The sequence below is a fragment of the Cicer arietinum genome, chromosome 7 (genome assembly GCF_000331145.2).
Source record: "Cicer arietinum cultivar CDC Frontier isolate Library 1 chromosome 7, Cicar.CDCFrontier_v2.0, whole genome shotgun sequence".
NCBI classification, from domain to species: domain Eukaryota; kingdom Viridiplantae; phylum Streptophyta; class Magnoliopsida; order Fabales; family Fabaceae; genus Cicer; species Cicer arietinum.
The window spans coordinates 29,150,096-29,164,031 of record NC_021166.2 but is presented as its reverse complement, the minus strand read 5'-3'; the positions used below and the strand labels follow the sequence as shown (position 1 = coordinate 29,164,031).

Below are 13,936 nucleotides of genomic sequence, written 5' to 3'. Positions count from 1 at the left end.
CGTCGTTACAATCCTCCCAAGTTTAAAGGGGATGAGAATTCGGAGAAAGCGGATCAATGGATCCAAGAAGTGGAGAAGATCTTCGAAATGATTAACTGTCAGGCAGAAGTGAAGGTCAACTATGCCACTTATATGCTACTAGGGGATGATGAGTACTGGTGGAGGAGTGCAAGATTGTTGATGAGGTCAGCTCACGAGGAGGTGAACTAGGAATCATTCAAAAGGAAGTTTTTAGACAAATACTTCCCCATGAGTACCAGGACTAAACTGGGTGATGATTTCCTGAAACTGCATCAGGGGAACATGACCGTGGGCGAATATGCTGCTAAGTTTGAATCGCTATCGAGACACTTCAGGTTTTTCCATGAAGAGATTGATGAACCATTCGTGTGTCATCGTTTCCAAGACGGACTAAAGTACGAGATTCAAGACTCGATCTTGCCCTTGGGAATTCAATGTTTCCAGGTTCTTGTGGAAAAATGTAGGGAAGTTGAGGATATGAAGAATAAGAGGGCTAGCCGAGGAGGGAATTTTAATTTCGGAGGCCCTAGTCGGGTGAATTTTCAGAACAAGGGAAAAACCAGAATTTCGGGAGGCAATTGGGGCAAGTGCTTCGATGTTTCCGATGTGGGGGAGAAGGACACTATGCTAGTGCTTGTACCACTAACATCCCCATCTGTCACAATTTTCGGAAGTCGGGGCACATGGCAAGGGATTGCACGGCTCCAAAGGTGGAACCAGTGGTGAATGTAGGTAGGGCTACCCGTCCTACTGCTAGAGGACGCATTTATTGTGTGAGTGCTGAAGAGGGGAATCCATCTGGTAATCTGATTCAGCGTGACTGCGAGATTGCAGGTAACACTCTAACTGCACTTTTCGATTCGGGGGCAACCCATTCCTTCATTGCTATGGATTGTGTGAATCGTTTGAAGTTATCTGTGTCTGCTTTACCTTTTGATTTGGTTGTCTCCACACCTGCTAAGACTTTGACAGTAAATTCTGCATGTTTACATTTTCAAATGACTATTCAGAGTAGGGATTTCTTGGTTAATTTGATTTGTTTACCTCTACAATCACTCGAGATCATTCTTGGTATGGATTGGATGTCGTACCATTATGTGATCTTGGATTGTGCTCGTAAATTGGTTCTTTTCCCCGAACCAGGAGTTGTTAAGTATTTAGCCGCTAACAAACTCCGAGTGTCACTAAGTGAAGGGACTCATGAGTTTTTGTCTCTAGCAAATGTAGAGGCAAAGATAAATGTGGAAATAGAAGATGTGATACTTGTCAACGAGTATCGGGATGTATTTCCAACGGAAATAGGAGCGGGACCAATTTCAATTGCGCCGTACCGAATGTCACCATTGGAATTAAATGAACTCAAAGGCCAAATTGAAGATTTGTTGAAGAAGAAATTTATTAGACCAAGTGTATCACCATGGGGAGCTCCAGTTTTACTAGTTAAGAAGAAGGACGGAAGCTCGCGTTTATGTGTGGATTATAGGACGGAAGCTCGCGCCTATGTGTGGATTATAGACAGCTTAACAAGGCAACTATTAAGAATCGTTATCCTTTGCCACGAATCGATGATTTGATGGATCAATTGAGAGGGGCCGCGATATTTTCGAAGATTGACTTGAAGTCAGGTCACCATCATATTCGAGTAAGGGAAGGAGATATTCAGAAAACTGCTTTCAGAACCCGTTATGGACATTATGAATATCTGGTTATGCCGTTTGGAGTTACCAATGCACCGGCAATTTTCATGGACTACATGAACAGGATCTTTAATTCGTTCCTTGATAAATTCGTGGTGGTATTCATTGATGATATATTGATTTATTCAAGGACTGAAGAAGAGCATGGAGAACATTTGCGACAAGTTCTTGAGATTTTACGCGAGAAGCGATTGTATGCCAATCTGTCGAAGTGTGAATTTTGGCTAGAGAAAGTGAATTTCTTGGGACATGTGATAACCAAGGAAGGAATCGCTGTAGATCCGGCTAAGATTGAGGCGGTTCTTGCTTGGAAACAGCCTCAGACTGTCACTGACATACGAAGTTTTGTGGGACTGGCAGGGTACTACAGGAGGTTTATCGGAGGTTTTGCTAAGATTGTGGCTCCACTGACACAACTTACCAGAAAAGATCAACCGTTCGCATGGACGGAGAAGTGTGAAGAAAACTTCCAGTTACTAAAGAGAAAATTGACGACCTCACCTGTATTGGTATTACCGCAATCAGAAGAACCCTATGAAGTTTATTGTGATGCATCTCACCAAGGGTTAGGATGTGTTCTGATGCAACACAAGAAAGCTGTGGCTTATGCCTCGAGACAATTGAAGATTCATGAGAGGAACTATCCTACTCATGATTTGGAGCTTGCCGCGGTTGTTTTTGCATTAAAGATCTGGAGGCATTATTTATATGGGTGCACGTTCACCGTGTTCAGCGACCATAAAAGCTTGAAATATTTGTTTGATCAGAAGGAGTTGAACATGCGCCAGAGACGATGGATGGAGACTCTCAAGGATTTTGATTTCACACTGCAGTACCACCCTGGGAAGGCCAATGTAGTGGTTGATGCGTTGAGCAGAAGAAGTGTATCGGTGTCTTCACTGATTATGGCTAGACAACAAGAGTTGTGGGGAGCTTTTAGAGACTTGCACTTGAACGTAGAGTTTGCACCGGGAATTTTGAAATTCGGAATGATTAAGATCTCGAGTGGATTACTTGAAGACATTGCGAATTCTCAGGATGACGTCTTAATTCAAGAGAAGAGGAATCTAATAGTACAAGGGAAGACGACTGAGTTCAAGATTGGGGCAGATAATGTTTTGCGGTGTAATGGTAGGATTTGTGTACCAGCCATTACAGATATGCGGAAAACGATTTTAGAAGAGGCGCATAAGAGTAAGCTGAGTATTCATCCTGGAGCAACAAAGATGTATCAGGATTTGAGGCAGAATTATTGGTGGCCAGGAATGAAGAAACATGTGGCGGAATATGTATCCACTTGTCTAACTTGTCAGAAAGCGAAGGTGGAACATCAGCGACCTGCTGGAATGTTGCAACCTTTAGATATACCTGAATGGAAGTGGGACAGCATTTCCATGGATTTTATAACCGGATTACCGAAGACAAGGAGGAAGAATGATTCTATATGGGTGATAGTGGACCGGCTGACTAAATCTGCTCACTTTTTGCCGGTAAGGACCACCTATAAGGTAGATCAGCTAACGGAGATCTACATTGCTGAAATTGTGAGGTTACACGGGGTACCATCGAGCATTGTATCAGACCGTGATCCGAAGTTCACATCGCATTTTTGGGGAGCATTGCACGAAGCGTTGGGAACGAAGCTACGATTGAGTTCAGCTTACCATCCACAAACGGACGGACAGACTGAAAGGACAAATCAGTCCTTGGAAGATCTGTTGAGAGCATGTGTATTAGATGATAGGGGAAGTTGGGATGATGTACTTCCGTTGATTGAGTTCACCTACAACAATAGTTTCCACGCAAGTATTGGAATGGCACCATATGAAGCTTTATACGGACGCAAGTGTCAGACGCCCTTGTGTTGGTATAAAGACGGTGAGAATATGATTGTCGGACCAGAGATGGTGCAACAGACCACAGCTAAAGTAAGGAAGATCAAGGAGAAAATGAAGACTTCACAAGATCGTCAGAAGAGTTACGCGGACAAGCGTCGCAGACTTTTGGAATTCGAACAGGGTGACCATGTATTTCTGAGAGTCACTCCTACTACTGGAGTAGGTAGAGCCTTGAAATCGAAGAAGTTGACTCTGAAATTCATTGGACCATATCAGATTTCTGCACGAATTGGGCCTGTTGCTTATCGGATTGCATTGCCTCCGATAATGTCCAATATTTATGATGTGTTTCATGTGTCACAGTTGAGGAAATATCTTGCAGATCTATCTCACGTGATCGAATCAGACACAACCAACTGAAGGATAACTTGTCATTCGAAGTACCACCTGTGAGAATTGATGACATGAAGATTAAGCGATTGAGGACCAAGGATGTTTCATTGGTCAAGGTGATTTGGAACCCAATTACTGGAGATGCGACTTGGGAACTAGAGAGCAAGATAAGAGAACATCATCCAGAGTTATTTATCGATGCATTGTTTCGAGGACGAAACTAATTTTAGGGGGGTAGTCATGTAAGACCCATAATTTTAAAGTATACTTTATGTATTTTTGTGTATTTTGGATTTTGGCTCGGAGGCTTTTTAGCCAAAGTTAATAATATTTTGGAGTTTATATGATCAAAAGATATTTCGATGCCAATTAGAATTTCGCGTCGATATATAAATTGAATTTAACTGCGGAAAATACTTTACGGTTAATTTAAGGCGTTTCGGGTGAAACGGTAATTTAATAAATATCTAGATTTTGAGATATTTGTTAAGTTATATTTATTTTATATATATATGTTTGCTTGGAGGGAAAAAGAAAGGAAAACTAGAAGGAAGGAAAAGGAAAAGAAAATATTCCTTTCTTCAAGATTAGAAACCCAAGGTTTGTTGAGTGTGAAAGAGAAGATTACTCAACTCCAATCTCCCTCGTTGATTCGAAAACGAAGAAAAACGGCGTTAGGGATTCTAAAACCGTCAAACACAAACCTCCATGTTTCATCTAGATCTAAGCTTCGTTTCACGAAGAGATAGAAGGGAAAGTTGCTCACTACCACGCTACGGTGCTAGTGAACTAAATCTGGAAGCGACGTTGCGAGCGGAGATTTTATCGGAATTACTCGCGGTACCGTGTTTGAACGTTAAAGCTAACGTTAAAGTAAGGGCTCCTTGCAAACTTTTAGTATGCATTTAGGGACTTATATGTGGTTGTGCGGAAAAGAATTTTGTTAGGGTTTGAGTATTGATTTGGGGGAAAATGAATCTAAGGCTTTACGAGTAAAATCTTAGAGTTAGGTTTTGGTTATATTGATGAATGTTTCGTGGAAAATGAATTTAAACTCATTTATGTATGATTTTGAGTAAATGAAACTTGTTGTGTTTGAGTGGTGGATTGTGTTGATTTGTGTTCGTCGTATTTGACGTGTTCTCAGTTAATGCCGATGAAATTTGATGTGTTTTGGTGTGGGTTGTGGATTGGATCTGATAATATGTTCTGAGTTTGTTCGGTATAGAATTTTAAAAACCATTTAAGTTAAATGAGTATTAAGAATGGGGAATCTCTTAATGTCTTGTTTACTTAATGTTTTGTTTTGAAAATCGTTTAAGTTAAATGAGTATTAAGAATGGGGAATCTCTTAATGTCTTGTTTACTTAATGTTTTGTTCTGAAATCGTTTAAGTTAAAAGAGTATTAAGAATGGGGAATCTCTTAATATTTTTGTTTACTTAAAGTTTGTTTTGAAAATCGTTTAAGTCAAAAGAGTATTAAGAATGGGGAATCTCTTAATATTTCTGTTTGCTTAATGTTTGTTGTGAAAATCGTTTAAGTTAAATGAGTATTAAAAATGCGGAATCTTTTAATATCTGAATTTGCTTAACGATTGTTGTGGATGAAGTCAGTATATGCTCATGCATTTTCACGCTTTTTGTAAATCGTGCAGACCCGTGATAGGTGGCACCTTGATAAATAGTACTTTGGCCTGTGATAGGGTTTAGGGTACATTTATGATTTCGTCGTGGTGATTGTATGAGAATTGCTAGGTGTTAAGTTTTGGAGTTATTTATGAGTGTGATTGATTTAGTTTAAGTATTTTTGGAAGAATAAGCAGAGAAATCGATTTCCCAATCGATTTGATGAGTTGCAGGGACTTCACTATTTTGACAAAATCGATTTGCCAATCGATTTTGCAATATATTTTTCAAAACCCTTTTAAGAAATCGATCCTTCATCCAAATCGATTTCCCAATCGATTGGCACAGTGGAATTTCTTATTTTGAGTTAGATGATCGATTGTTCAATTGGTTCATCAATGGATTGGCCAGTTGTTTATTGCCTGATTGATTTAAGACTTACTTTGCTTTCATTTTTATTTTGCAAGCATTATATGAACTTTAGCATATGGAAAACCCTTTTAAGGTGCATGCTAGGTTGAAAGGCTATCTTGTGCATTTGAAAATTTAAATGTTATGTGTTAACTGTTAATTTCGGTTGGTGACCCTTTACAACTATTGTGGAAATCTGGGCTTTGCCCTCAGATGAGAGCCAGGACGATCCTACCGGTTCGTACCCTACGGATGGGAATGTAGATGGGACTGCTTGACTGGAGCTATGTAGGAGGATCTCACGGGGCGCGTGGAGATCACTCAGGGTGTATAGTTTTTTGGTAGAATGATCAGATTAGGTTGATGTATAAGGACTAGACGTCTTTCTTTTTGGGTTGCAGTTATTTTATTTTGGAAAACTGTACCTACACTAATATTGTCTGTTTGACATCTTATTACGATGGGGTCTATGTACCACCTTTTGAAGTGTAAATACTTTGGATTCGTATTTTGAGAAACTTTTCCGCTGCTTGTAAATTATAATGACTCAATTATTTATACAAAGGTATTTCCTTATTTGTTTTTCTCTGTTTTATTTTAATCTCTTTTTTTTTTTTTTAAAAAAAAAATACACCCTCGCTTTGAAATTCGGGGTGTTACAAGCACATTGTGCCCAGCTACATGCTACAGTGCATTTGGTGTCACAATTTTCTGTTCAGAGTAGAGCAATGCGCCGATAATCGTAGCAAAGTGCTAACATACGTCCCAAAGCCATATTTAAGCTAAAGACTCATATTTTGTAAGGATTCTGATCTTGGAGGAATTGAAGATCATATTAGGTACATCTTGGAGGATAAGAACTTGAAGATTTCACTCTTAGAAGCAATAAGTGAAGATTCATTCCATCTTTTTTATGTGTAATTTCATCTTTTTCATTGATACTATGTTCTTAATCATGAACTAATTTTTCCATTGATTCAAGATTAGTAGAACTTCCTCGAATCTATGTAGTTTTGGTTTTTTTATGCTATTTATGCAATTAAAACAAGTTTGATTATTCATATATTTTTGCTCTTAATCTTATAATTATTGGAAACAAAATATATGTTAATGTTTCAATACTGCTATAGGAATATAAAATATTAACATGTGTTTAAGAAATTAACGTTTGTACATGTTTTGAGTAACAAGTCTGATCACCTAAGGAATTAGGGTTCGTTGTTGTAAAATAATGTGTATGCTTTCATTTTCACGATTAACCAAGATTTTTTGTATAGTTTTGTTTTGTTTCACCTAAGGAATTAGAGTTTGTTGTTATAAAATGAAGATTTTGAGCTAAGAAATTGGTCATAGTCTAGTTTGATAATTTGACGCGTAATCAAATAAGTTAGATTGCTAAAATAGTGAATCAATAATTGAATAGTAAAAAGGAGGTGATTCGAATTCCCTAATCGTTTTTCTCTTATTGAATTCTCTCTATTTAATTTTACGTTTGTCCGAAATTATCAACCAATTTATAAACCTTTTGTTACCTAATTGTTAAGCTTTGTTGCGTTACTAAATTAATAGCAATCCGTGTGAAGTGATTTGGTACACTTGTCAAATAGTTGTCACTTCTTAGAGGATTTTCTAGATAGTTTCATAAATATGAGTGTCCGAGACTTCCTCACCCCTTTCGATTGCATCCAATACTAGGTCCTTCACCCTTCTGCATATTGCGAGAGTTTCTACGACCTCTAACATTGCCTCTATTTGTACAATTACTTTAAATGAGATGGCCTGGAGGGATCTTCCTCTAGAATGACTTTCATAAGAAGAGAAAGTATATTACGTGGCATCGTAAAGTTGTACATCGTCATGCTAATACTAATCGGACTATTTGTTCAGGGTTCGATTGATATTGTACTCTAGTTAATTGGTCGAGAAAAATTAGTCTCGACTACTATACGTGGAAATATTAATGTTAAATTATGGAAATTAATAGGTAAAAGAATTACTTAATAATAGAGAGTAAAATTTATTTATAAATAACTATAATTAAAGTTAAATATTTTTAATATTTTAATAATTATAATTGACTGATACGATATAACATATTTATTATCCTATTTGGTTGAAATCAAAAATCATTAAGTATACATGGGTTTGAATACATAAACACTTTTTTTTTTTATTTACAAGTTTGACATATTGTTAACTTACACCAAAATAAAAAACAAAAAACACTCTAAAAACAAATTCATAAATTTATTCTTTTTTATATACTTTTTGCATCAGTATCATTTTATCATCCGATTTTAAATGAACACAAAATTGTCACCAATTTTTTTTTTTGTGATCTATTATTCTATTCATTTAGATTTTTTTACATGAAAATGTTTTTGTTAAATCATTGCCAATTTAATTTCTGATTTACAACAATCATTTTAAAAAATTATGAATGAATCAAATCTCTACATGAGAATTTCTACACATAGTTTCTATTAATTATTGTTATTTATATATTTTAAAAGTATATCATTCTTCCACTTACAAGATTAGGTATGGTTATGCTTGTTTTTTCAATCGAGGAGAGTAAATAAAATAATAAATGTGAGGGATGAAGAAACGTTCTTAGCTGATGATGCAGAAATTTTTCTTGGTTTGAATTTTTTTTTGGTTTGTTTTGGTGAAGACGATCAATAATAATTTTAAATTATTTTATTATTTTTGTATACAATTTTAATTATTTTATATGTATTAATGTTTTTATTTAATTTTTTACTAAAAATATCTTATTCAAATAAATAAATAAAACATATCCATAAAAATGCTAATTATACTTGTCAATTAAGTGTTTTTGTAAGGTCAAATTCTAAAAAAAGACTAAAAGTGGAAGAATTTAAAATAACAAAGGTAGAATATAAGAAAATAATTTTACAACGACTAAAATCAAAATCGTTTTATATAAGAGTTATTAAAATTATTATTTACTCTTATTTGTATATATTATAGGTGAAGCGAAGGTTAGCTAATAATTAAAAAGTTTTAGTATGACCAATAAAATACTACTGACTTAAAATCTAACATGTACTTGACAGATTGACTTAATAGTTAAAAGGTTAAATAAGTTATAACAAGTATTTGGAAGAATAGCGAAATACTGACTTAATAGTTAAAATGTTAAGTAAAACCTTACAAGTAATTTTAAGACTAGCGAAAGATAAACTTAATCGTTTTAAAAGTTAAATAAGACCTAACAAGTGCTTGAAAGACCAATAAAAGATTAACTTAACTATTAAAGACTTAAATAAGATCTAAAAGCACTTTGGAAAACCAACAAAAGACTGACGTAACATATAAACATTTAAATAAGGTCTAACAAGTACTTGGAAGACCAACGAAAAACAAACTTAACAGTTTAAAGGTTAAATAAGACTTAACAAATATTTGGAAGACCGACGAAATACCTAACAAATATTTGGAATACGAACGGAAGACCGACTTAGAAGTTAAAAGATTAAATAAGATATAAGAAATACTTGGAAGACAAATGAAATATCAACTTAATAGTTAAAAGGTTACATAAAACCAAAGTATTTGGAGGATCAATAAAAGATTGACTTAACGGTCTAAATTTTAAATAAGATCTACCAAATTATTTGAAGACCAAGAAAGACTTAACATGTGCTTAGAAGACTAATGAAAGACCAACTTAACTGTTAAAAGGTTATAGAAGACCTAACAAATATATACTTAGAAGACCAACTAACCGGCTTAATAGTTAAAAGGTTAAATAAAATCCTACAAGTACTTAGAAGACCAACAAAAGACGGAACAAGTACTTGGAAGACTAACAAAAGATTGATGTAATAATTAAATATTAAATAAAACTTAATAAGTACATGGAAGACCAATGAAAGACCGACTTAACGGTTAACACCTGATAAGTTCTTATAAGACCAATGAAATACTAACTTAACACATCTAATTTCTTTAATTAAATTTTACTTATATTTAAGGTCGAAGGGAAGACTTCAAAGATAAATCAAATACCAACTTACACACTTAATTTTAAATTTTCATTAATTTTATAATATTATAAATTAATTTCATATTCATCTAACAAAGTGGGAGAGTTATTTTTAATTTAATAGTTTTTTATATAATGCATTTTATTTTTTAATCAACATCTACTTTTGTCTTATAAACATATCTCTATAAAACTTCACTTTTTTTTTTTTTTTTTTTTTTTTTTTTTTTTTCTGTAAATATCAATTTTTTCCCCATAATTTTCATATATTAAAGTTCATTTTTTTTTTAAATCACACCAAAATGCACAATTATGATATATGTAATTTAAGGCTTATATCGCATATTAATATAAACAATGTACTTGTTTGTTTAAAAAATATATATTATAATATTATTAAAGAGGGGTCTATTATTTTTTTTTGATAAAGTTGCAACAAGTCCCAAACTAGTTATCTTTCTTCAATTTCGACTTTCCATTTATTTAATTATAGTGTAAATATAAATTTGATCTTTGTAATTATAATATTTTTTTATATTGGCATTCGTAATTTTTTTTTGGTTAACATTCCTATAAATATAATTTTATTTTAAAATAATACTTTCATCAAACTTTTATTAATGTATAACACTAATAAACCTAAATATAATTAAAACATAATTTTTTAACTTAAAATTAAATCCCCAATATAATTAAAATATAATATTTTTAATCTAAAATTAACCCTCAAATATTTCAATATTCTTCTAAAAAGACCTAACTCGCGAACGTCTTCTTCTTCATCGTTTGTCATCGGCCGAAGAACCGCAATAACAATGAGGATTATACTTTGCACTCCTACAACTGTACTTGCCACCCCAAGACACATGATAAAACAATTTTACTCTTTTAATCATTTATAATAAGTTTCAAAATTGATAGTTTCACAAGTTTCAAATTTTTGAAATAAGGATTACATTTCAAAAGTTTCTAAATTTAGAAAGTTTCTAAATTTAGAAAGTTTCGAAAATTCTCAAATATGGAAAGTATCGAAAATTTCCTATTTCCAAAGTTTTTAATTCTTGATTTCAACCTACTCTTGCTGACATTCTGGTTCTGATTTCTAGATTCATATGCAAGCTAGTTTTATATCTCAGCATCTCTACACACGTACCCAATGAGATTGGACACTAACATTAGGGAATGTTGACGTAGTCATGGTATAGGTCTATCGTGGAGTCCTCCTACAGTATTGAATGAAGAATTCATCATTCGTCATGTGTAGTTATGCAAGTATTGAAGCAATATATATGAAATGAATAATCCATAAAACATCCCTTCTCTATTAATAGATTTAAATTTCCTTGGCAGCAGGATTCCAGCCAAACTGAATAATCATTGACTTATCTCAAGTAGTTTGTAGAAGTTGGTAGAATTAGTTACTAAATGTTCGAATGTATATATACATATTGCGAAAAATTTAATTAGACCCGTTGATATTATTGTTGCTTATATAGACTTTTTAGGTAACTGAAGAGAGAAAATAACTTTGAATTTTATTTATGGAATAAATTTGAAGTTCTTTTTTACATAGATAAAGTCTTCTCCTATTTTGAATTCATTAAATATTTTTTTTTCCAACATTCTCATTTATAAGCTAGCTTGAAAGGTGGAGTTTGGAGAGAAGGATTTGCAAAAGGGCCTTCAACTAATCCCTTTGCTATCATCCTATAAGCAACTTCAGTTAAGTGAGCTCCATCCCAATTTATTAGTTTTGAGGTGTTTGAACAAACTTTTGTACCTAGCCCTCCACATGGAATATTAAAATTGACATTGTATGGCCCATCTAATCCACAACATGCTTTCAAAATCTCATTTTTGTCGGAAGTAAAGCCTGCAATGTACATAAAACAAAGTGAAAGTTTAAATGAATTTAACAAAAAAAATTGACAAATAATTATTTTTGGATTAAAGCAAGTAAGAATAACACACACCATATTGTTGTGGTGCTTGATATAAATGTTTTGCATCATTATAGTAGTCAAAATATATTATTTTAACTTGAGAATTCTTTTGTTGTAATGTCTTTAAGGCATTTTTGAGTTGCTCGTTAAAGTATTCGACTAAATTATTGTAAGCTATCAAGCACCCAAATTCATCAAAGTCTTCTTTCTTCTTACTATTGACCATTGTCAAAAAAGCAGCATTACACCCTATTGGAAAGTTCCCAGGAACCACAAGCTCAATCGCTCCTTCTTCAATTAACGCCTAATAAATGGAAAGAAAATAAAACAAAATATTTGTTATATGTACTCATGTCCATGATTCATTCGATTATATCTTTAATGAAATCTAATTTCTAATGATTAGATCAATCATTCAAATACTTAAATTTGACATAACATACAGAGGTAGTATTTGCAATTGCTTCTACTATGATGGGGACAATTTTTCGAATTTCTGTAATAGTTTTCTGACTGAAAGCATACTGAATAACATCATTTCCACCTATCTCTCCAACAAGAAACAATGATTTTTTGAAGTAGACATCACACTCTGTTACATAGTGGAACAACAATTATGTTAAATATATTGAGAAAACATAATTAATTTAACACAAGTACATTAACCAAGGAGTTATGACAATTATAAAAAATACTACTAATAATCGAGGAGTTATAGTAAAACCTTCTATGTTTTTACAGAGGGAGGATTTTAGCTCCTTAAACCATACAAGTTGAACATTTAGTGAGTTATTTGTCGCTGGTACCATAACTCCATGATTTGTGAAAAACGATTCTTCAAGTGCAGTGGAACCAGCAACTGCAAAATTCACTCCTTTCCTGATGTCTTTGTAACACCCCAATTTCTCATTATCTCAATTTAAATAGTATAATGATACAATACAAATTTTTTATGAGTGTTAATATGTGTTCTAATTCTTAGATGTGTTTGTGTGTTTGCTTTAGTAGTTGATTTAAATTATTAATATTAACCATATTTAAGCTACAAAAAAATAAATAAAATAAAACAAATAAATATGTATGTAGATATAAATAAAATAAAAACAAGAGGTAGCTCTAATAGAATGGAATAATAATAATAATAATAATAATAATAATAATAATAATAATAATAATAATAATATAATAATAATAACTTAGGTCATTATGTAGTATGTATATATATAGCCTTCCAAAAAGCTGCATCCCAATTTGGAGCCGCAGTCAATCAGGGATTACCGCATAAGGGAGCCGCTTTCCAATTCCATCTGATTCCAATTTCCATTTCCAATTCCAAATTCCAATTCTAATTCTAACTTCCATTTCCAATTTCCAATCCCAATTCCGATTTTAATACAAAACCACGTAAGGTATGTTATTCCTCCTCTCATTTTTCTGAGTTTGGGCAGGCAATAAATTATTATAATAACAATATATATATCCTTGCAAGTTCAGACAACAAAAAAAAAATGAAGGATTCATAAAATAATTTTAGGCCAGAAATTATCTATTCAAGGAGGGTCTCGTTTTAAATGTTTCAAAAGGAAATGATAGATTTTTAGGAAATACTATGGTTGATTCCTAATTTTACGAATTCTATGTAGTCAGATGTTTGTGGCATTTCCTTCCCTTCCTTTCATAAAATATTTTCATATTTCATGTTGTCGTTCTTACTCTTACGCCTTTTGTACCCTCCGCAGCTTATTATGTGATTCTGTGTTAATTCTTATAATTTTACTTTTATACAAAATTGCAGTAATATTGTACATGTGTTCCTTTTATTTTAATTTTTGTATTTTAATAATAGCTCTGATCTGACTGAAATATGTTAATACTGAGCAGGCATCCGACAATACTTTTACGTCCAAAAAACTTCATTTTAGTTAGTTATAATTAAAGGTTGCCACAATATTAATCAATTTAAGTATAATATAAGTACTATTAGTTTTGTTACA

The 13,936-nt window shown here is 33.1% G+C and overlaps 1 protein-coding gene across 1 annotated transcript in view; it reads right to left on the bottom strand.

Annotated features, from left to right (window-relative positions):
* Positions 1-11,624: 11,624 nt before the first annotated feature.
* The window catches only part of LOC101509503 (GDSL esterase/lipase At5g45910-like), a 24,914-nt gene continuing 22,602 nt past the window's right edge, over positions 11,625-13,936 (bottom strand). The window contains exons 4-7 of the mRNA XM_004515342.4: positions 12,667-12,828; positions 12,386-12,534; positions 11,973-12,246; positions 11,625-11,872 (exon numbers count right to left, since the gene is read on the bottom strand). Of these exons, the coding sequence (XP_004515399.4) occupies positions 11,625-11,872; positions 11,973-12,246; positions 12,386-12,534; positions 12,667-12,828 (833 nt within the window). The remainder of the gene's footprint in view (positions 11,873-11,972; positions 12,247-12,385; positions 12,535-12,666; positions 12,829-13,936) is intronic.